The sequence below is a fragment of the Symsagittifera roscoffensis genome, chromosome 1 (genome assembly GCF_963678635.1).
Source record: "Symsagittifera roscoffensis chromosome 1, txSymRosc1.1, whole genome shotgun sequence".
Classification (NCBI taxonomy): Eukaryota; Metazoa; Xenacoelomorpha; order Acoela; family Convolutidae; genus Symsagittifera; species Symsagittifera roscoffensis.
The window spans coordinates 52,378,372-52,403,889 of record NC_087062.1 but is presented as its reverse complement, the minus strand read 5'-3'; the positions used below and the strand labels follow the sequence as shown (position 1 = coordinate 52,403,889).

The window sequence follows — 25,518 nt, the reverse complement described above, 5'->3', positions numbered from 1 at the left end:
ATTTAACCAATCATGATCCATAACTAACGCTTACAATTATTTGTAAAGCTGAAACTATTCATAGTTTCAGCAACAAAGCGGAACAAATATAACTTAGCAAACAGTCGTTCTTCTCCAGAACAGTTTTTAACCTCTACCTCGCAAGTACCAGTATACTCTAGGTCTATTGAAACTAGGACATATAAGAATAAGATTAAGATCGGTATCAGACTAAGAGGTTGCACGAATCTATCCAGCCGAAAATAAGATAGCGTGACAAGGAGACGGTGCATCTTATCTGAAGTTTCTCTATGAGTGAGCCACGCCAGACTTAAACTCATCTGGCGCATTCTAGAGTCTCGAAAAAGACGTTAACAAACTTAGGTTTAACAAATTCAAAATAGACATAAGATCTAAGATCCAAATACATAACACAAAAAAGCTAAGAAGTCTTGAAAACTTACCTCCACGTTTCAGTAAGTTTAATCAAAAGCAACGAGTATTCAAAATTACACCAGGCCAAAACCCGAATAACGGACCATGCTTCTACGTCGTGAAACGGAAAAGCAGACTGCAACGACTACTTCTCTACAAGATTATCTACGCAGTATATTTTCATTCACTAACATGAAGTAATATACTTGGAGCTATCTATTTGGAGTTATATTCATTCACTATTATGAAATAATTCATTTGCAGTAAGATTCAATTCCAAGCTATACACCTCACAATCAGAAAAAATAAATGATATAACACATATTAACGACTGATAGAAAGATACAAATATTGTTCATTTCCAACAAACTGCAGTATCAATAAAACTTTCGTAAATTTAAATCTATTTGGATGGAAAGTACAAAAATTAGTTAGACAGTTAATTTAAAATTAGTCTTATCAAATTTATATAAAAAAAGTCCCTTGCTGCAAGAGGACTCCTATCAACATCCTCTCATCAACCATGCTTCTTTGTTTCTTCCTCTAAACTTCAGTCCAAAATATAGTTCTAAAACTCGAATGTGCAACAAAAACTTTTTTGTTAATGCAAAAAAGTCTAATTGTGGCATTGTGGCTGGTTGACTATATATATTTATAATATATTGAATTTTTTAAACTAAACTAACCAAATTTTCTAGATTAGCTGCAAGCATTAATTCGACGCCATTATGCAGCTCGGGTCGAGAGCAAGCTCGACAGAGCGCATTGGATCAAAAAAGCTATTTTGAAAAAGCTATATTCTATTTGGATGGGTTTAGTGTCGAGAAACACGGGTCTGAGTTTTTCCCTAAATGCTTCCTTGGCCATTACAAAAATCCTAAAATAGATGAAGATACATTGTGCCAAAAACTAGAATTTTTTGTCTGTTATTTATTTTTGAAGCCAACTGTTCACGATTATGCCTAATTGGCTGACTTTTTACACGTTGTTGTAGTTATCTCATACCACCATGGACAAAAACAAACGACTTTAAAATAAAAGAAAAAAAACACTTATTTTGTAACTTTTATGGATATGGTCAAACATTCTGTGCTACTTGGAAAGCAACTGGCTATTCTTTCTTGTATATATTTGTTTTTTTGTATAAATTTTGCCCAGGTTTTACGGTATTTTGTTTTCTAACGCCATCTAAAATATCATAATTGGATTATTATATCAGTGAAACGAACCCAGATCAGCAGCAATATCTAATCATTGTTGCTACATTCGATTAAATAGTTTCAAAAAGTGAACCACTCATTTGAGTACGCTAAATTACGTAAAAAGGTTTTGGGACTGGTGTGTCAATAAGCATACTTATGTGTGTCGATTAGCATGTGTGTCGATTAGCACGCCCATGTAAAAGAATGTTGTTTGATGATTCGCTATTTCACGTTTTGTTGACTCAAATTTAGAACTATGGACAGCGTGCGCTCAGCCGAATTTTTAAATAAGTGAACGTGAAAATTTACTTCCCTAACAAATCAAGTGCTTTTGAAATCATTTGAAATTCTAGGCTAATTTTTTTTTCGTCTGAAAGCCCGCCCAATTAAAGCAATTAGCGCATGCTAATAGGCACACATGCCAATCGCTACGCCCCCATTGGAATTCCTGATCTGGTAAAAAACAATTAAAGGATCGATTCACAGATTTTTTCACCTTTATTTGTTCAGAGACAGTTAAGCCGATGACAGTGGAGTTGGAGGTCACTGAACTGGCAAGGGTGAAGCACTATATTCTAGGGGGCATCATGCAACAGGAGCGTAAGTATATTCTAGGGGGCATCATGGAACAGGAGCGTAAGTGGGGTGAAAAGGAATATTAATCGAACTGGAAACACTCCATGGGAGAAGTAGTGGCGGCCTAGGGTAGAACAACTGAGATTTTTTACAATGGCCTTAAACAATGACTAAGAAATAACTAAATGGAATATTATCTGAAACATCGCTTAATATATTATGCGGCGTAACATATCATACCGTCTCAGTCATTAACACTGTTAGAGCGGCGTACTCAAAATACCATTATCGAAGTATATTCAAAACTTTTTTTCTTAACGTCTCCAACTATGTGATTAGACGGGACAACAGAAGCATTTAAGCAAATTAGTTCTCATTTACTTTTTCCAATTCAAATAGATGTAAAAAGTGATCAGTAAGAAGTCAGCTATAAATTTTGCCTACGTTATACGTGTTCAAATAGTTCTCTCATCACACCACCCACAAAAAACGATGCTAATTTTTAAGTTTTTTTAAAGAATTGTTCGGAACATTCTGTGCTACTTGCATAGCAACCCTTGTTTTGGTTTGTTTTTGCACTACCCATTTTGTTTTAACTTGGTTTGTATATCGAGTGTTTCAATTCTTAGTGGCAGAGGAAAAAGAAGTTAGCCTTCCTGCGTTATGCTACATCTGTTTAAGTTTGGCATTGAGCGTTGTCTAATTGTTTCTGGCATAGTTCTCTAAAATATATTTTGCGCGGAAACTTAGTCTATTTGGTTTAAACGCTTTTCGTGTAGGCTTATAAGTAAACCTATTATGGTGAATTTTGTCGAGCCCAAATGTTAAACTTTCCTTTCCATTAGTTTTTACAGGCTTCTTGGCTACCATTCACTACTGATCTCAGCACTCAGAAGCCATCAAACCCTTTGATGTCTTACCTCGTCTGTCTGATTTTAAAATAAACCGGAACCTACAAGTTTCTACGACCGTAATTAACATTTTTTCTGAATTTTATTAGGAGGCCAAACTGTGTATTTTGTGAAATGTCAGCGTATTGCGCAACTGACCAAAAGCAAAATTATCGCGGAATCTGCAATATTGCAATTTTTCTTTGATCGCTTTTGCTGTTTTGGATTCCACGGAAAAATAGCAAAAACATTGCATTGCCCCCTAGTGTAATCCGTAAAAAGTAGCAAAGTCCGCATAGTCTACGCAGTATCCGTAACTTGTCTCTGGATTCCAGCGACTTAGAGACACCCAACTGCGCAATTTGGCCGGTGCAGTGGATGCGCAAAATGATTATTGTTCCGACTATCGTAACGAAAGTAACGGAACATTTGTGCTCGGGGCGGGGTTCTTTTTCTTCAGACAAACTTCGACTTTTTAACCGGCCATTTTTGACGGAATTTTTATAAAATCATTAAAAAAGTATTGCTGTCCTGAGCTTAAATTTGAAAAGCTATTTCACATGTGATCATTTTTCATAAAGTTTTGGCCAATTTGGAACAATTAACGCGCGATATAATTCGCGCTATTAACGCGTAAGAGGAGATTTAATCTTTCTTAGAAATCGTTCCAAATTGGTTATAGGAAGCTTATTTGTCATAATCAATATGTTATTAGCAGCGAAATATATCACTTTGTACTTTATATGGCGTGTGGTGGGGTAATAATTTTCACAAAAAAATTTCAAATTAAGAAAAAAATTTTCGGTTTTGTATTACATATAATTTTTTCATGTTATTACTGACCTATAGACTTTAAAAAGCAGTCGAAATATTCAGGGTTTTGCCCTCATACGGGCAGTCTGGTTTTAATTGGCTTAGTCAACCATTCAACTTCAATCAAGTGCATAAATTCTAATTGCATAGAATTCCAGATGTCAGAGCTAGTGCGTGGTTTCTTGAATGAAATCGAGACTAAAAGGTTTTTGATAGGACCTCAAATTAGGCTCTGCAGACAAATGTTGTCTATTTGCAGTTTTAGACAGAATTCTTTTGCTAGGTTTTACACTTTAAAGGCAAAATTTTTGGGTGAGATTGTGCTAAAAACTTTATTTTATGATTTTTAAGTCTGCAGATATGCTTTGCATAATGGTTTTTACAATGAATTGTAAACAACCTTATTTCTCCAATTGCAGTTAGTCTTTGGATTTTTTGTCGATAGATATCATGCGACCGACGTTGTATACGAACAAAGTTCTAACATTCAAATTTTTCATTGCATTTTTCAGGGGGAATTTGGCAGTAGTTTAACAATAGTAAGCTATGAATTGAAGTCTGATTGAAGTGTCTCAAAGCTGTTAACATTTACATAATTTCAGACTAAAGGGCTTTTGGTATTGCTTTTTTTTTGTTCTTAGAGCAGATTTTTGCATCTTTTTAGCGTTATTTTTTTAGGAAAAAAAGTTGGGAGTGGACGCCTTTCGTCATTTCAGGGGGAAAATTTTGAGTCTTGATCGCTTGAGTGTTTGTATTTACGTGATTGATGTTTTTTTTCTCAATAATCTAATTGAGAAGAAGCGCTTTTTTTAAACTTTTTTTAAAACTTGGTTTTCAGTAGCTGCTGAAGCTATAAACTGCGTAACGCGATAACTCGCAACAAAAGATGACTCACCTTAACCGACACCTCGCAATAAGCTCACCACCGCAGTCGCGCCAGCAGATTGCAAGCTTGCCAACAGAGGGTGGAATTTTATATAATAATTCGATTCGGTTATCGTCGCGAAGCTGGTTGTCTTAAACCGAAATTTTACCTTATAAGTTATTTTTTTGCAAGTTGTCGCAGTACCTATTAACTCAGAGGTTTTTGATTTTTTCTGCTTTGTTTTCATTATGGTACAGAAGATTTGAGCACCGAATTTGATTGCATTTTATGCTAAGCGAGCTGCCATGATTTAAAAAATGCTTGCCTTGAGGATTACTTCTGCTTTTGACTAGCGGAGGTTTTGGGCTACTTGTTCATTTTATAAAATACAATATAAATTTAATCAAAATCAGCTGGATTGAAATTGAATTTGATTTTGCTTAATTTTAATACAATGAAATTATTCAGAAACATTAAGACGCCCATTTTTTTTAAAATCTCAACAGGTATCAGCAAAAAGCCGAATTGCTTTCATATAGCTGGTTTTTCACGAGAAAACACTAATTTTAACTGATCAAGGTGACTAATTTATTTTGTTAGTTTTAGCGGAAATGTGCTCAAAGTATTTGTAAAAACGATACGAGCGCTTAAATATTTCAATTTAATTACACAAACGAAAAAATATTCAGCTGAACTTTAATAATTACCTAAGTTCTACAGGATGTGCATTTCCCAAAAATTCCAAAACTCTCTAAAAATTTTTGGTCTTCATTTCGTCGGAGAAATTATAATGATGAATTTCTGACGAAGTTTTCGCCACAGCAATCCAACTTGCATGAAGCACAATATAATCGGCTAGGCTACCCGTAACCAGGGGACTTTCTGTGCAAGATCCGAAATTCTTTATTTTTACATTATTTGATTCTCAGATCAGAAATTCTTTATTTCATAGCTGAATAAAAACTTGAAAATTTCAGATCTGAAATAAACTTGAAAAACAAAATTTCAGATCCCAATAATTTCACAAACAGTTTTTTTTTCGAACTAAAATTTTTGTTCAACTGTAATAAAAAGTTTCAAAAACTGTTAGAAAACCTATCAATTTTTGATTTTCATGTGCTACTTATGCGTTTCCAAGGTTTATTTCAAGCTTGGGGAAACATATTTTGGCAGTCTCTGTTTGGAGACTTTGCTGAGTACCTGCTACTAGCTAGCAGAGGCTATCAAATACAAAGTATCAAAAATAGCAAAAATTGTGTCAAATTTATCGATTTTTCAGATCTAAAATAACGAAGAAAATCTAAATTTCAGATTCAAAATTAGATCTGAAATAGATTTTTTCAGATCTGAAATAACCAAGAAAAAAGAAAATCCCAGATCTAAAATTAGATCTGAAATAACCCATTCCTTAAGTATCCAAGCGTTATTTTAACATTTCACATCCCATTTCAGATCGGAAAATTCGATCTGAAAAAGATTATTTCAGATCTGAACTAGAGCATTTACTAGGTACGGGTAGTATGGCGCTAGTGGATAAGGTATGATTTCAGCTCATGCGTGGGTGTTCCACTTCGGCACATACATATGTGAGGAGCAGCACCCTGAGTGCCGTCTTCCCTTTCTAGAGGCAGATGGGGAGGTCATGAATGACAGCCCCTACTTCCACTTCAGCAAAGGTAATTTAAAACATAGCCAACAGACAAATGGGAAAGAGTCAATGAACGCAAACTGACTTGTTTTTTGAAAACTTTCGACTTTCCGAGAAAAGATTAGACGACCTTAAAGCTCTTTGAATTTCTAGAACAATTAACATTGACACTTTTTTGAAAAATTTAAACCAATTCGAGAAAGCTGATTAATAGGTCAAGTTTTTTTTCGCTTGGAAATCTGATAACTACATAGAGTTTTAGAAGCTAGAAGTCGAACCCGTTTCTCGTGACATTGACATTTTTACAGTTCGATAACGGAGTTTGCCTTCCATTTTAAAGATTTGCGAAAACGGGAAATTTTACTGTGATTTACAAGTTTTCCTGAGATTATATAATATGTATATTTTAAATTTGACTTTTTTGTGAAAACTTTTGTTGTCATAATTTTATGAGATAATTGCAGACCAACAGGCAATACTTTTTTTTCATAAGGCAGATATAAGCCAGCTGTATGAGTATTATACAATCATATAACTTGGGAAATTTTTTGGGCCATCTTCGAGGAAGAATAATTGGGGCGTTTAAAACAGTCAGAACTATAATTTCTTTTCAAATACTCCTCCAAGCATGACGATTTTGTCAATAAAATAAAAATGCCATCTAAGATTGAAGCTATTGGTTTTGGCAAGCATTGTGTATTTTCCATGAGAATTAGTCGGAAATGAACACCATATCCAATTCTTAAGCAACCGAAACTTTTGAGCTTGATTTATCAACAAAGCCATAGCTACACAAACGCAGACCCCATAGATGGTTACTTGTCATGCCCCAACAAATGAACGTTCCGCTTCTCGAAGTATTCACTTTGAAATTGTGGAAATCGTGAACGATAATGCTTTTCGATGTAAGTACAAAAATGCTCAAAACCTTCAATAAGCAAAATTAATTTATTTTAGCATTCGTTCAAAAAATTGTCTAATCATCTCAACTCGAACTTTTTTCTCTTTTTCAGTGTACAGTATATCCATGTTCCACCTCAACATACACAAGCGGTGTTCCCTGGAGAAAGAGGTGAGGTGTCTGTTGGGCAGGTGTGCTGCACAGAAATCAGAGAATGGAGAGGGAATTGCTTTCAGGAAGGCAGACGTGTTCCTGTCTCATCTGGAGCAAAGCCATGGGACTCACTACACGGGCTTGTGGAACAGGAGCAACTTCCCTTTCAAACCCAACTGCAAACAGGCTAGTCCGCAGAAGAACCCATTTCGTGTAAAACTGCCCGGGTCGAGGTCCCAGACTCATGTCCAGACTTGGTTGCGCCACATCCGGATTAAGACCCAAATTGCGTAGTCGCATCGAGAGTTTGAGTCTGGAAAGTCTGGACATGAGTCGCGCCGTGGGCCGCGAAAGTCTAGACATACCAAAACTTGGTCGCGAAAGTAGTCTGGACATGGGTCGCGAACGTCTGGACATACCAAAATTTGGTCGCGAAAGTCTGGACATGGGTCGCGAAAGTCTGTGTATAAATGGAATCGAAATGGAGCCAAAGCTTAAAACTTTGAAGATGCAAGTTGGCAACTCTATCAAAAGACAAAACTAGAAAATTTTGATGCAAGAAAGCATAAAATTTTACCAAATGCGAACGAAGAGAATGGATCTGGACCAGTTGAAGAAGGAAGTTGCAGGCAATTTTTGAAGAAAAAAATTAACTCTTAGGTCTGACTTCACAGTGGAACCAGTTTAAAAATAGTGATAATATCCAATTAAAATATTGATCAAACTATCAAAAACTTTTCTATTTAACCAATCATGATCCATAACTAACGCTTACAATTATTTGTAAAGCTGAAACTATTCATAGTTTCAGCAACAAAGCGGAACAAATATAACTTAGCAAACAGTCGTTCTTCTCCAGAACAGTTTTTAACCTCTACCTCGCAAGTACCAGTATACTCTAGGTCTATTGAAACTAGGACATATAAGAATAAGATTAAGATCGGTATCAGACTAAGAGGTTGCACGAATCTATCCAGCCGAAAATAAGATAGCGTGACAAGGAGACGGTGCATCTTATCTGAAGTTTCTCTATGAGTGAGCCACGCCAGACTTAAACTCATCTGGCGCATTCTAGAGTCTCGAAAAAGACGTTAACAAACTTAGGTTTAACAAATTCAAAATAGACATAAGATCTAAGATCCAAATACATAACACAAAAAAGCTAAGAAGTCTTGAAAACTTACCTCCACGTTTCAGTAAGTTTAATCAAAAGCAACGAGTATTCAAAATTACACCAGGCCAAAACCCGAATAACGGACCATGCTTCTACGTCGTGAAACGGAAAAGCAGACTGCAACGACTACTTCTCTACAAGATTATCTACGCAGTATATTTTCATTCACTAACATGAAGTAATATACTTGGAGCTATCTATTTGGAGTTATATTCATTCACTATTATGAAATAATTCATTTGCAGTAAGATTCAATTCCAAGCTATACACCTCACAATCAGAAAAAATAAATGATATAACACATATTAACGACTGATAGAAAGATACAAATATTGTTCATTTCCAACAAACTGCAGTATCAATAAAACTTTCGTAAATTTAAATCTATTTGGATGGAAAGTACAAAAATTAGTTAGACAGTTAATTTAAAATTAGTCTTATCAAATTTATATAAAAAAAGTCCCTTGCTGCAAGAGGACTCCTATCAACATCCTCTCATCAACCATGCTTCTTTGTTTCTTCCTCTAAACTTAACCATGATCACTAAAATTAATATTATTTAAATCTTTAACTTTTAAATCAATCTTTCCTTAAAAGTATAACTTTTCTTATTTTTAAACCATTAATTTTAAAAATTGTCAAAGCCTATCCCTATTTTAGATCAAATTAGGTTTTCTTTAAAACAGATCATCAAGGCTATCCTTTGATCTTTATTTTTTAACCTAACTCTAAATTTTTTTTTCATGTAAAAATACTTCAGCATCAAGTCTTTCCTTGAATCAATTAGAACAGTTTTTTTCTTCTCACCTCCTAATGAAAGATTTTATGGACCTCAAACAACAATTCACTTTCACGTACTAGAGGAGAAGTACAACTTTGCAATAGTCTAGTCGCAAATTTGTTCGAAAAAAGAATTGGTCCATGAAAACAAGAATTTCCTGAAAAAACAATTAAAAGACAAGTACTCGATCACTATTTACCAGGCATCAGTAATATCACTTAACGTTACGGCATATTTACTATTGAAATTATACCACCACAACCATCGAATCAACCACCACACCGAATACAAACAGATGACATAGAATCAGATTTCCTAAAAATTTTCACAGACTATACCAAAAATATTCAACATCAAAACTCACAAATGGCAAATTCAAAATGATGTTTTTATCAATTATAGCTTTGTTTCTATATTAGAATTAATTGAAACATACTATGTATCACCAGAGCAAGCATCTCGACATGCAATAGTAGGACGAGAAATGACGCGTTTCTCAAGATTTTTAGACTCAATTCTTTAAGCACTCACTGATAAAAACTATCACAAACAATTAAAACGTAATTACAAAGGTTGTTAGCTTGGTTCAATATAGATCATTTCCAACACAATTTCAACCTCATTTCACCAGCATGAAAATTTTTTTGACCGCAATCAAACGATGAAACAAAGTTAGCAGACAAAACAGGTTATGTATGAGACCCTCATTAGTCTCATGTGTTAATTTTAACATGCCAATTATTATTTCAAGTGCAGCAACTGCCACTATTTTAGTACATAGGGACTATTTAAGAGTAAATATACTCACGTCTGACACCACACCTCTTAAATATAATGCAATGTTTAACGAGAGAACAAAACCGATAGTTTAAATTCACCTTTTAAAAATACGCAAAAAACCCTTAACGGAACCAGAACCTTAATACAACAAGATATTCAAACTCCATCACACTTTGTAAACGAAGAAATAATGAAAACACTACCTACAACAACACAACAAATTATTTCCCCTATTCATTCAAAACTTACAACACCACATAAAAAAACTAGCTTACCACAAACAACATTAGATTCAACAATTAAACTATTTCTAATTCCCAGAAACTCGCATATGGAGTAGCAAACAAACAGATCATTAACGAAAAACAACAAGCTAATAAACAAAAACACGCAAACAGCAATGACTTTGCTAGCCATAATTATTTTTCACTAATAATTATATTAGGAAACCATTTGCAAAATCACTCTTTCCTACACAAAATCAACCTCATGAACTTAATTATACCCAACCGATACCAAATTTTGTAGCTAAATCAGTATTTGTTAATGAGAAACGAAAAACTCCAAAAGACATCATTGAAAATAAGCCATTTTTTCAACAAAAGAAAAACCCTACTAACAGGCAATTTACAAGAAACCAATCACATTATTCTGAAGATGACGATAACTTTAATCACAACAACATTAATATCGTAATAGTCAACAAAAAAGTCAGCGGAATAAATTTAGATAAACCAGATAATGTTTTTCAACCAGATTTTTTTGAATCTTTCACGAACTCATCAAACCTTTTACGAATCATATCCAATCAATGAAACACTCATAATTACCAACACGAATCAATGAGAAACGAACTCATCTTACCTTATTTCTTACAGCAACATGACAAAAAATCAACTTACAAACTTTACACAAATAAAAAACACAGCAGAATCACTCCAAATGACAATAAACCCATACCTTAGAGGTGGATCATCCAAAACATCTAAAAACCACTTATGTCAGTCACAGGAACAGACCCTGAATACTCAGTTGAAGACTACTTGAATGCAGTTACAGCAAATCTAATTTTAACATAGGTTCAGAGGTAATAAACACACCAATTCATCAAAAATGGATAATTAGACGTTCAGCACTTATCAAAACCACACTCGATGGCGCGGCTGAAAAATGGTTTCCACTTTTATGCATAAAATTCAAATCCGACTGGAAACGATTTACACAAGATTTTTCAATTATATTTGACTCTGAACGAAACAAACAAGATCAAAGAGTTCTATGCAACAAAATTCGTAGACTCCCAAAAGGATCAATAAAAAACTTGCAGTAAGACTTGTAACTCTAGTACGAAAATCTTTTTCTCTTGATTTACATGATTGCTTCCATCAGCAATCTGAGAACCCGATATAGAATTCCGCAAAATAGTAGACAAATTAGAGCAAGCTGAAATCACAATGAATCTAGAGGAGATAGAAATTTTAGCGCTAAAGTACGTTACTAATATTCAAACAACAACTTCACATATCAACAATATTCAAGAAGCTGGCAATGAATTAGCAGAAAAAAATACTTGAATCCTAAACATCTAATCAGTATCGAAGTCATTACACTAGATCAAACTCTAATAGAAGTAATTACTCAAACTATAACAGAAATCACTCATTTGCAAACTTTCGAAATAGAAACTATTACAATGACCGGTCAAGAAGTTCTTCAAACAACTGCAATCGAAACTATTCAAATAATCGTAGTAGGAATCACTCTACTAATAGATCATAAAACTATTCTAACAATAGACCATATAATAAAATTTATAATAACGGATCCCGTGATAACTCTAGAAATAGAAACAACAACTATCAAAACAGAACAAGAAATTTTTCTCAGCCACCGTGTCGAAATAACTCACAATATTTCCACAAACAAAATCAAAACTACAGAAGTAGTACACCAAAAGATCAAAGACAAATCAACAATTACAATCTACAAATGAAACAAGCCCAGACCCTCCAGGTTTTGACATTATAGAAATTCAGAACTACAATTAAAGCACATACACTGTGAAAGCAAGGATGACGAAAGCGAAAATTAAAAAACATAAATTAATAACTTGAATACGGAACACCAATTGAAATGATTTTTTACAAAAAAATGATTAAACCAAATTAGATCTTCAAGAACCGAATCAAGATAACACGAGACAATCAAGATAACACGAGATACACTCCTTTTTTATCTGAAAATAATTCAAGTACAAGAAATATTTACCAGAATACAACAAATGAAGTTTCACCACCGAAAGAAAAAATTCGGATAATTCCACTCCTTTAACAAATCCCGAAAAACGAAAATTTTCAACCACCTGATCTTGAAATAGGTTTCTTAATCGACTCTGGCGCAAAATCAAATAAAAATTTAAAATATCTACATGGCATGTAATTCGCATTCTCCACCCAAAACTTTCTCCTTCAAAACGTTCCAGTAAACTAGCCACTGCACACGGCACAGTTTTATAAATTATGAAAAATTCAATCAAAACTTATACCAACTCGAACAATGGAACAAAAAATTTTTTACAAAAATCTCTCGAACAAATAAACCACATAACAGATATTAAACACAACATAGATGGAAAATCATTTATTACTAAATATATCCCAACTGTGAACATCTTAAACAGTAAATTGCAAATCAAAGACAAATAAACAAAACTTAATAATTTATCCGTAATATTTTTTCAAAGATTAAATACACAACCCCATTTTCTTGAAAGTTTTACACTAGATATAATCAGCAAAAAAAACATTTAAAACCACTATCAGGACATGCATATGACTTTTCCATCAACCAGGATCACCAAAATAACAATGAAAACACACAGAAACTACTTATGTCTGACTTTGAACTCAAACCCCATAAGTTTTTTAGAGTAACAATTTCATCTTTCAAATACGCTAAAAATACAATTGCAGATACAATAGCATTACATGTATACAATAACTCACCATACAAAATCACACTTCACTTAGGAATCTTAGGATATTGTGAAAAAAGAGCAACATTTCACCCTACACAAGAAAAAGCATACAGAGTAAATAATATCTTAAAGTTACTAGATATTTGTCCATCAACAATCCTTGATGAAGAATTATCTAATAGTGTTATTACAATTGCTTCAAAAAAACAGATTATTTCATAAAAACCCCTTATTTGAAACCAGAATTCCAAACTTCAAAAAATACAGATGAACAACAACAATTTGTGACAATGTTTAAGTTTCAACATTTTCAAATTAATCAGCAAGAAGTTGAACAATTAGAAGATTTATTATTAAAATATCCCATTGTTTATGCCACATCGTAATTAAACAAAAGATTGAATATATCAAACGCAATGTTGATTTTCATAGGATACCTCTTCTCACTAATAAACGAAACCTATAATACATGCGCAATACATACGCAAGTCATAAGACAAGCAAGCATAGCAAGCATTTTATTTGCAGGATTTTTTGGAATATTTTTCATCTCAATTAACAAAATACTTCTAGGCGCTCAAGTTAGCGAAAATAATAAAAAATTATCTACAAAACCAAACACGTATGATACTCCACAAAATGACACCAATACAACACCTACAGCACCATCACATTCCAACAACTTACATAATAATCACCCTTACCTTTAGTTCCACAAACATATAGACACACGCTTCCGATCGCCGAACGCTTATTCCAATTTGGTACTTACAACGAAACCCATTATCTCACCCCAATATTTCACATAACGCTCCAACAACGGAATACTGACGATATATATGAACAAATTTTAGAACATTCACACACAATATTCTTACGTTCTCAAAACCATCACCTTCTGGGCCCACGAAAAGCCGACAAGTTATATCCCTCAACGATTCCTTTCCTATCCATCCAATCTCCAACGCCACGATTCCCTCATTACAATTTCAGACCTCACCTCTTCCCCCTACCCAGTTTTTTTTCTAACTCAACACGCATGGACTCAGATGACTCGAATCAAACAGTTTTCAATATAATCTCCTATTCAATAATTCCAAAGTTGAAACTCCCGATGAACTCGTCGACTCTGCACGAAGTCCCACCCCGTTGAACCCTCTCTTTCTCCTTCTTCGCATACTGACGCTACACCTATTCTCTTCCCTCTATCAAGTAATGAACCCAGCCCTATCACAGACGACCAGCTCGAGCATATTTTGGATGCATTTATTAATCAACAACAACAGATTCATAACAAAAATAATTCAATGACAATTCATCAATAAACCGACTCAGCCGCGACCTCCGAATCCTCTATCCATTCTCTTCGCATTGCACCCACATGCGCACACAGAGGTTTGAAACGAAAACACTTTAACACAACACCACAATTCCTCATAAGCTGTATATCACCCTTTCGACTTTATTCTCATTACCCACATCATACTATTACATCTGAGTTTTTATAACCTGCCGTTTTTCCTTCAATACACCTATTATAATGGAAAAATGCAGCTCAACGCGCACAATACGTAGATGAACATTCCCTACTCCCGACACTTTCAAACCATGCTTATCATAACTTTAATAGTCCAGTAAAATACCCCTAAGAAACAACCCCAATGACAGCGAAATCGTGAACCTATCATTCAATAACTAACTACTGCACTTTACCTATATCAATTCACCAAGATAGGCTTAAATCAAACACTAAACCGAGATTTTTTGCTGAAAAAACTAATCGCTTCTCTATTAACCACTATGACTATACCTTCACTAGATACATGGAAGATTCACCATACGACACTGACTCTAACATCAACCCAGAATTAGCTATAAAACTCTTCATCAAATCAGATTATATTTTTTTTCTTGACAGCACAACAAAATTTCGATCACATCATCGATCACGCATTAACAAACACTAGGGTTTATGAACAGTTTTCCAGCAAACTCAACCAGTTTGCGCTAACATTTAATTTTCTCACATCAAAAGAACGAGATACCCACTGCTCGCATCGCACGAAGTTATGTTGAAAAAAAATATCCCACTCTTACACTTATTATAAAACGGCACTATATACACAGTTCACCATCGCGTAACCCATAGCATTGCTTCATGTTCATTATTTCGAAATACACGTCTCCCTACTTCTTTAGATACTTTAGTAAGTCTACTAAATTAAGCGGCATTCTCCCTAACTCTACCCTATCCGTATATCTTTTACCCCCTAAAGAACAACTTTCCACTGGAAGACGACGGCCCATCATCATCGCACCACAAACCTTACAATCTAAACAAAATTCAAATTACGAATTTTTAGCTGTTACCGAAGAAGTCAATATCATCAAAGCGCTTGAACTTCTTTGGCCACTGCTTCGCACTAAAACTGTAATACGCATGCTTGCCAAGCTTTTAGTAACTTCCAACACTATTAACACTAATTTTCCCCAAGGATTTTTCCTGACCCCAATTCCTCGTATGTATTAAATTTCATAATCACTAACATAAATAAAGAAACCACTCATTATTTGTACATGTGTTTCACATTTTCTTTTTAGATACCACCAGGGATTCATCTAAAAAATTTACAATGTAAAGAAAAATAAAATTTTATTCCAATTCTCTATTTTTAACCTAATCCTAAATTTTCCTAGTGAAGTAATTTCAATACGAACGGAATAGTTTGATAAAAATGATATAAAAATTCAATTATGAAGTAGTATTTTTATATTAGAAATAAATTAATGATAACTAATTTTTTTATGTGTGCTTCTTTTATAAAATACGAATTGTTGACATTCACTCGCCCACATTTTACGCACTCCTTCTGCACAAATAATGCAACTTGCCCCGTAAAATTGTTCAATAAAGGAATTTTGATTTTAAAAACTAACTGATAACAACTTTAACTTGCTTTCACGAGTTTCCAATCATTCCCCCAACCCGGTTGGAGTGAATTATGAATAACAAATTAACAAATGCAGCCTACTAATGCCACAAACCAACTGCATGTATGAGAAAGTCTCTTGGCACCCAAATCAGGTTCAACCCAGACTAAAAATGTACAAAAAATTCTTTTAAAACCCACTTTCAAGTTTCATTGAAATCACTTGAAACACCAGAAGTTTAAACGAAAAATACAATACACAAAAATTTGTATTTGATAAAAGGACAAAACCAGAGACAAAAAAAAACACCTGGTAGAAAAGAACAAAAAATGAACACAAAAAGAGACTCTGCTCAAAGAAACGGTACAATTTCACTACCGCAGCTGGCCTAACTTAGCAGTTCAATTAAGGATGTCCTGAGCATGCACTCTAGCCGGCCTCACCACCCGCGCTAAGCCACGCTTACGTCCGCATTCTTAATTTTGACGAGAGTAGCTACGAAACCAAATAAAATGCTTTTCCGAAAACAGTTAATAAAAACCTTAAGTGAAACTGATCTCATCAACAGTATGCAGCTACAAATTGGCAATGTAAAAAAAATTCTTAGAGCCAAAGAAACGAGCAGAAAATGGAGATGAAAGCTCGATGACATTCTGACTGTGGAATGGCAAACCTATTGGTTTGTTGCCGTAGTCACAACCCTCAGAGGATTTATTCTATGGACCCAATATCGCACTAAAGGTACCCATTGAAGAAGAACAATGGCCAGCTCGATGTTGAACTCACATACGAATCCTAGTCACTTGGCGCTTCACATAGATAAATCAAACCCAACTCGCTATTCGTTGAAAAGTTGAGAATCTACGTAGTTTTGCTCTAATTTAACTAAATACAACACATCATTGCATAAATCTGATACCTTAACACGATAACTCAAGACGATCAACAAGATACACGAAACCAACTTCTGGAAAACGAGCAACTGTGCCCGTTCTCTACATGAAGACAACTACTCCACAACACGAGCAACTGTTTCTTTCTCCTCTTTCCCGAAGCCACTGCTTCAAAAGAATGTATTCCAAAAATCAAGAAATCTGTCCATTCATCCTTCATAACAATAAACATTAAACTTAAAAAATCTCTAAACGCAGATGGGTGGAACCAGTTTAAAACTAGTATTTATAGTGTTTAAAACTAACTAGTATACTAGAGACCAATGTTCTCCTTTGTACAAGTTCCTTAAACCTAATTCGCAAATACCATTATACTCTAGGTCTATTGAACTAGGAGAAATAAGAATAAGATTAAGATCGGTATTAATTAACAAGTTGCACGAATCTATCCTGTCGAAAATAAGATAGCGTGACAAACAGACGGATGTACTTTATCTGAAATAACCCTATGAGTGAGCCATCCCGGACTTAAACTCAACAGTTTATTGAAATTTTTGTATGGATATTTAAACTTGGGCGTTTAAATTATGGCAGCAAGTTTTTTTTTCGTTGAGAGTGAACTGTGGCGGCGGCTAGTTCCTGCCGCCTTGTAGCTTTTAAGAAATGGCTAAAACATTTCGAGTGTTTTGTCTGCAGTTTCTGTATGGTCTGCACAGTGTGGCATTTGAGGACAGTATGAACACAATCTGCAGGTGGGCCTGCGTGGTGTGCCGGGAGAGCTTCGAGAGGCCAGAAGACTGGCAGAACCACAGACAGTACAGGAGAGAGTGTGCGAGGCAGGTGGTGGAAATACTCTACAACAAACTAGACTGTTAGTCTCCACTCAACTTTTAATCCATCATTATAAAATTTATCCCCCTTTCATTCAAATATAGTTCAGAAAAAAAACTTTTTAAAGCAAAATTTGCAAAGAGTGAAGTTGACATAAAACTTTTTTGCACTCTTTTAACTCTTGGATGAATTTAAAAAAAACAGAAACTCAATAGAGATGTGCACATTTAAGTGAAGTGGAAGGCCCTGCAGAACAAGTTGTGGTCTGAGGAGCCCATATTCTGTGCCATCTGTTCACGTGACGAGGAGATACACGAGGAGAAGGAGTCGTTGAAATACGAGAAGGCACGTTCGTCGCGCAACGCAAAAGCCACAACAGTGACATCACTGTCAAAATCACCACAATGTACGCTATCTTATCTTCATTAACCATGGCCGTATGCGTGAAAGCACGCTATATATTAGTCTTATGGGGCTCTCTCGAAGGTAGTTTTGGTAAAAGAATTTCTTATTTATAAGTTTGTTAGTATAGTGAGCTCAATTGGAAACAATTTGATGACACTATTATGACTGTTGCAGCTGAGGGGGAGGGTGAGTACTTGAGTGCTGGGAGTGTGAGGAAGGTGGTGGTGCATGGGACCATTGGGGAGATGGTGAACCACATCTGTGAGAAGCACACCCACTCTGCCTTCCTCTGTCTCTCCTGCGACAGGGTACTCTCCATCAATGCCAAAAAGGTACCACCATAGACTCCACAAAACAACATACCACAACACTTGCTCACACACGTGCTTAAATGGATCATCAATTATTGCCGGTGAAACGAGGAAACAAAATATGTTTTTTAATTGTGAAACCATGAAACCCAGCATTTAATTTATTCAAAAAAGAAAATTTCAAGAGTATTTCTAGAAAATTTTAAGGGCATTACAAGTAAAAACAGGTATTATGAAAAGGTATTATTGGGATCGGGTTGTTTCATTAGTTGATTTTTTTTATTTAGTATTTTTTGAGACGCTGTGGAAAACTTTTCACTTTTTCAAAAAAAACTAGTTTTTCTCAAAAACTACTTTACCGATTTTCAAAAAAGAGTACCAATAGAAATTCTGACGACTACGTTGAGTGCCTACATAGTTTCCTAGCCTCTTTTTAATTTACCCCATTTTCTAAAAAGTGTGTGGGGTAATTTTTGACCCATATTTTTGAATTTCTGACATTTTTTCGAAAACTACCCTCGTAAATCCCAGTTTTTGATTTCGGTCAAAAGCACGGGTTGCGACAAAGAAAAACATTCAGAAGCAGGGTTACGCCCAAAAAATTATACACCAAAAATTATGACCCTTGGAAAAGTCAAATGTTCGATTTTTTACAGCTTTTTGAAATGTTTTGACTTTTCTCGAAAACCACCCTCCAGAATCTGAGATTTTGGTTTCAATGGAGAGAACGGGTTTTGAAAAGTTCATCTGCGTAAACGATTGGGCCCAGTTTTTTTTCTCAAAAAGTTATGACCCTAGGAAAAGTCAAACTTTCGATTTGTTGACCTTTTTTTGAAACCTTTTGACTTTTCTCAAAAACGACCCTCAGAAGTCTATGATTTTGAGTTCAATCGATATAACGGTATGTGAGATGTTCATCTGCATGAGCGGCTCGGTAAATTTTTTTAAACTAAAATAACTGCGCCTCGGAAAAACAAATTATCAGATGTTTTGACCAGTTTTTCAGTTTTTTTTGAACTGTCTCAAAAACTAACATCCCAATTCTGAGATTTTCAATAAGATTTTCCCAAACTCAAAAAAAGGGTTGAGCGACGCCCTCCCGTGTAAGCGCTTGCGTCTAAATTTTCTGGCAAACAGTTATTGCCTTAAGAAAATTCTGGTTTGATTTCCTGTCTGTTTTTTGAAACTTTTTGACTCTTCTCAAAAACTGGTTTAATCGTGGCAACAGGTTGAGGGAAGGCTCCGAGCATAAGATCCTACGCCTGAAGTTTGTTCGAAATTTTTGTATGGATACAAAAACTCTATCTCTGGTAATCCGAACTCTATCTCTGGTAATACCGGTTTATCCACTTATAATTCCTCTTTAGAGCTTTACCGGTTTATCCACTTCTATTTCCTCTTCTGTTGGTATTTCCGGAAAATTCGAACAGCTCGAAAACCCATCGTCTGTCTCTGACTTAAGCGATTTCACAAGACCTGATGAATATTCTTTTTTCTTCAACCTTCTCAAGATACAAATCTCATCCCTATGATTCGGGCAATCAAGAACTTCGTTTTCTTCGCATTTTCAGTCACTTCATATCAAGTTTTTACAGGTAGAGCATATACCAGTTTCCTTCTCCTCTGGATTGTGATTGGTGCAAAGCGCCAATCATGTGATTGGGCCACTATTTTTGTGCAAAGCGAACAAACCAATTATTAAGCAGTGATAGAAAAATTTACAAAGCTTGATAATTGTTCAAAATCACAAAAGTTTTACTCATATTCTAGTAGAGCATTAACTAGGTTTTGGGTGAAGCCCAATTTTTAAATTTTTTAAGTTACCTATTTCATCCCGCATCAGTACAACAAAATCAAAAACTATCAAACAGGTACTTCCAGCTTTAGCTGGGCCTCTAGTTTTTTTTTCAAAAATAAACAAATGAGCTTTTCCTCTATTTTTCAGCACTTTGTGAATTGTCTGCAGTGTACTGAGGAAGGATTGTCCATGGGCAACATCCGAAAGTACAAAGTGAGTAAACAGATCAGTGCCTGGGCACAGACTCTCATAGCTCAGTTGGCCAAGGAGGGAAAGGTCGCTCAGGCTGAAGTGGATGACAATTAGAGTAAGATACAAATCGGAGTGGAAGAGAAGTTAACGAGAACAGACATGTATTTTTTTTATTTATTGCTTATTTATCATTCTTTTCTGTGGAATCAAGACAAAATGCATTTGATCTCATGACATCTGCTTTTTGTTCACTTGTAGAAGTAGCATATTGATGGATCTTTTCAAAATAATTTTTCATTCATTTTAAGTACATGCTAAAAACTTGAGGAGCCTTGAAGTATCCGAGCTATTTTTTTTTCTGTCACGGGCATACAAGTGCCATAACACACATTCGTTTAGGGAGTTGGTTTCAAACTTTCTTGATTTGACAAAGATATTTTTCGAGAGAATCAACAAACCAGACAGCGAACAAACCAATTATTAAGCAGTGATAGAAAAATTTACAAAGCTTGATAATGATGCTTGCGTTTTAAGTTAGTGTCTGTTTACTCTGAACCACGTTCTAGGGTGTTCGGAAAACTCAGTGGTGGAAAATTTTGACCCATTCTTCTGGAATTTTTCACTTTCTCAAATAAAACTTTGCAAAATTTAAAAACCAGATTTCAATCGGAAGAACATGTTATTGTAGTCTCCCCTGCATATGCCACTCTGCCCTAACTTTTGCACAAAAGGTCATTGCTTTGGAAAACGTCCAATTTTTGAAATTTTGGCAATTTTTTTAGATATATCCTGATTCTTAAAAAATACTCTCTCAAATCTGGAATTATGAGTTCAATTGAAAAACTGGGTGTATAGGTCTTACCTCAATCAGTGACTACGCTCTTATTTTTGTGCAAAAATATGGCATTTGGCAAAATCCGTTTTTATCATATATTGACAGTTTTTTTGTGAAACGTCTTGCCTTTTCTCAAAAATTGCGCTCGCAAATGGAAATTAAGAGCTCAATCGAAAAAAAAATAGGCGTCAAAATTTTCCTTGCGTCAGCCGTTTTGCTCTATTTTTTTGCAGAAACAAGTTATCAGTCTAAAAACGGCTATTTTTTTAGGAAATTTTTTCTAAACATTTTTGCACTTCGCCATTACGAGGCCAAACTGTGCACTGGATAGGCGCACAATTTTGTGACTGTATGTTCCTGGATTCCACAGACAAGTATTTAAACCTTTTAAATTTTTGTCGTAATGATCAAAGAAAATAAGAAAATGAAAGAACAAAAAAAAGAACAAAGTGAGCGTCCTTGTCGCGGAATCCGCTTACAATTCACAAAAATCGCAGTTTGGCCTCGTAATGGCCTTGGTTAAGAGCTAATCAACAGGTTGTATAGATACATTACGCAATAGCATTTTTTCTCTAATTTTGGTAGGAAAGCTGTATTTTTGCTCGAAATCGAACCTCCCAAATGTAGGATTAAAGTTTCAATCAATAACCAACTTTGTGAGATTTTTACTCCATATGCGGTTCCTCCTAAATTTTGGCAGGGAAAACCGCTATGGAAGTAGAAAGAGAACTTTAATTTTTTTTGAAAAAATGGCTTCAATTTTGGCATTGCTTTTAGAGTTAAATTGATATCAATTGGCAATTTTACACAACCTTATAGTTTTAAGCCGTTTTCATGCGTAATCGTTTTAGAATGAAAATTGCAAGCTTTTTTGTAAACAAGTAACTTTTTGAAGTTTTATACTTTTTTTGAAATTTGAAAATTGAAGTTTTATAAAAGCTCATACAATTGTAATCAAGCTTACTTTAAATTTCGGTACCAAATAATCATTTAGTGGCCAATTTTTTAAAAATATTTTTTTGAGTATTAGTGAGAGAAATGAATTATCACTTTCTATGTGTCTTTTTTCGTAAAACTCTGTTCAAACTTGTTCCTCATTTTACGCTTGACTTTCTGTTTTTTGAACCTCAGTTTTTCAAGTTAAGCTCATCAAAGTCTGAAAAAACCAAAAACCAAAAAGAAAACGAGCAACAAAAGTACTCTGTAAAACTCAACATCAAAGACAAAAAATGTCTTTTTTGTTCACCCGTCCGACCGTTAGAAGTTTGCGGGTCCAAGTACCGAAGAAACTGACAAATTTTGTGTCTCGGGGTGCTTTTCTGTTTTTCAACAACTCTAATCCTAGTCTCACCTTCTGCTTCTTATTGAAAATGGTTGCTGACAAATTTGGTCAATATTCACGGTATGGGTTTTTTTTTTCTTCAGACAAATTTCGACTTTTTAACTAGCCATTTTTGACGGAATTTTTTTATATCATTCGAAAAATATTGTTGTCCTGAGCTTAAATTTGAAAAGATATTTCAACTGTGATTAATTTTTGTAGAGATTTGGGGATTTAAAGAGTGCCATTTTGGCCGATTTGGGACAATTACCGCGCGATATTTTTCGCGCTATCAACGCGTAAGCAGAGATTTAATCATTTTTAGAAATCGTTCCAAACTGGTTGAAGCAGGCTTATATGCCATAATTGTTAATAGGTGCAAAGTTTACCACTTTGTGTTTTATATGGCCTGTGGGGGATGAATTTTACAAAAAATCTCAATTTTTTATAGAACTTTTTTCATTTTTTTAAACTTTTTTTTCTACATTTAGTTTTTTTCAGGTTATTACTGCTCAATAGAACTTTAGGGCAGTCGAAATATTCAGGGCTTCGCCCTGATACGATCAGTATTGTTTCTGTTTGAATACGAGCAAAATTATCAATCCAGAAATTGCGTTAATAGTCCATGTGTAAGAGGGAAATTTCGAAACAATTAAAGAAAAAATCGATTTTAGATTTTTTGAATAAAACTTCAGCCAAAGTCATTTGTAGATACTTAATCGCACAGTTGGGATTTCAACCGTTCATTGATGCAGAAATTCTAGTTTGGTTGTGTTAACCGACATTTAAATTAAACCGATGATAGCCGGTTACTGTGAAAGTAGAACAGAATGTACCGCCCATCCATAGTCTTAAAATATTTTTAAAAAATGTCATTTTCAAATTAGTGTCACTTTTTTGCGTGGTGCGATAAAAGAATTTGAACAAAAATCTAAAGTTTATGCATATTTGACATTTATACTAAAATAAGCAAAATGAACAACAGTTTTTTAAGAAAAAAATCAAAATTCAAAGACTTTTTCAATTTTTTTGGCTAAATTTCTTGATTTTTATATTTCCGAAATGGCGTTTTAAACGCCATAAACTAGCGCTACTTGATTAAAACGAAAACTAGGCAGAAATAAGCTATTGTAAGCGGCCTAAATTAAACAAAATAAGCCCGGTCGCTCGCTTTATTTGCACGAAATTAGACCAGAAGTCAAAAACTTTCAACCGGTTTTTCTCAACTCTGAGATTTTTATCAAAATTTATTTTGTCGTTCGTATCACGATTGAAAGGGCTTTTACAGGGACAGATCTAGGATTTTCTCGGCGGAGGGGGGGGCGGATTTTCAAAAAAAAATGTCGACGTTTTTTTTAGGCCGAACAAATTGATTTTCTGAGCTCTCCTAAATACTATAAAGACCCCATTTTGACCAAGCTTTCTGCGCCGCAGGCAAAATTCTGAAAAAACAGGCCAAAAAAGGCGTTTTAGGAAATTTTTGGCAAGTTTTAACCACAAAATTGCGTTTTTTCGGCTCGCGCTCTCCCTCAAAATTAGTATATATTGGCGCCGATGGCGCCTTCAGAAATTGTAGGGTCCGTCACCAAAAATGGATATCTCCAAATAGTACAAAGAGGAACCCTTTGGGTCGGCAGGGTGTCGAACTCCTGAGATTTCGTATAACCAGCTCCTGCCAGATGTTGAGACTCTGCCTGCAAGCTGCCCGCAATTGTTAGTTTAAAATGCGAAATAGATGACTCACGCATGATGATGTTCTCCTTGCTGTCCACGAATGCTCTCTGGGTACATGCTCTGGTCTCAAGGCCCAGTCCGATTATGATGCCTGGCAACCAACACGCCAGCAGCAGGGGTGTCTTGGCCCACTGCAGCACAATGTAGTATCTGAAACTCAGGGTTTTAAGAAGGATAACTTAGTGCTCAAGACTTGCGTAGTAATCCTTTATTCGGAATGTTCCTTAATACATTTAGAAAATAGACTACTAGCGATGTTGTACGCTACTTAGTCAGAAAAACCGGGACTATATCAAATAATTCGCTACAAAAAATTTTGGCAAAAAAGTTCAACAACAAATTTGATATCTAGTTGTCAGCTTAAAGTATTTCAACATGAGGCGCTGCTATTAAGGCATGAAGACATTTGTGTGTGACCTGAATGGGAAGTTGATAAATAGGAATCGGTCGAGTGCGATGACTGCCAGGTGGAATCCGGCGGTGACAGTGAGTATGTTGCCCACTCCCAGCAGCAGACACTGGGGGATGGAGGTGTAGTCTGCAGAGGTCATCTGGGTCAGCAGTTGGGAGGGAATGGAGAAGAACAGGTCATGCAACAGGGTCAGGTTGTCCGTCACTGCCAAACTAACACATCAATCTTTTCATTACTTAAAAACAAAAAATGCCAAAAGCTACGCTAAACGGAAAGGGTTCGGTGAGGGTCCCCAGTTTTCTTTTTCCTCTTTTATCATACAAATTATTCAAAACTATGCTTTTAATTTCTGATACAGCTTTCCACAATCATCTATACTTGTTTTTTTGTATTTTCTATGTACTATGCTGTCTTATGATTTTTAAAGCTCTCATTTTGTCATGGAGGACTTCATCGAGAAGGAGGGGTGGCTTTTGAAGTATTCAAGCATTTTTTGAGACGATGGAAAATTTGGACTCTGTCGAGACAATGAAAAGATTAAATTTACGCAAAAAAATTCTGTTATTTGGCAAAGTTGAGTCGAAAAACCGTTTTGGGCAGTTTTTGAAAAGTTTTGATTTAAGCGTGCCCCCAAATTTTGCGTTATGGTTTCACTAGAGACACTTTAGAAAAAGTTTAGCA

General features: G+C 35.0%; 1 protein-coding gene across 1 annotated transcript in view; it reads right to left on the bottom strand.

Annotated features, from left to right (window-relative positions):
• LOC134856787 (adenosine receptor A3-like) overlaps window positions 1-25,518 on the bottom strand; it is a 108,821-nt gene that overhangs the window by 17,022 nt on the left and 66,281 nt on the right. The window contains exons 3-4 of the mRNA XM_063873062.1: window positions 24,843-25,049; window positions 24,436-24,575 (exon numbers count right to left, since the gene is read on the bottom strand). Of these exons, the coding sequence (XP_063729132.1) occupies window positions 24,436-24,575; window positions 24,843-25,049 (347 nt within the window). The remainder of the gene's footprint in view (window positions 1-24,435; window positions 24,576-24,842; window positions 25,050-25,518) is intronic.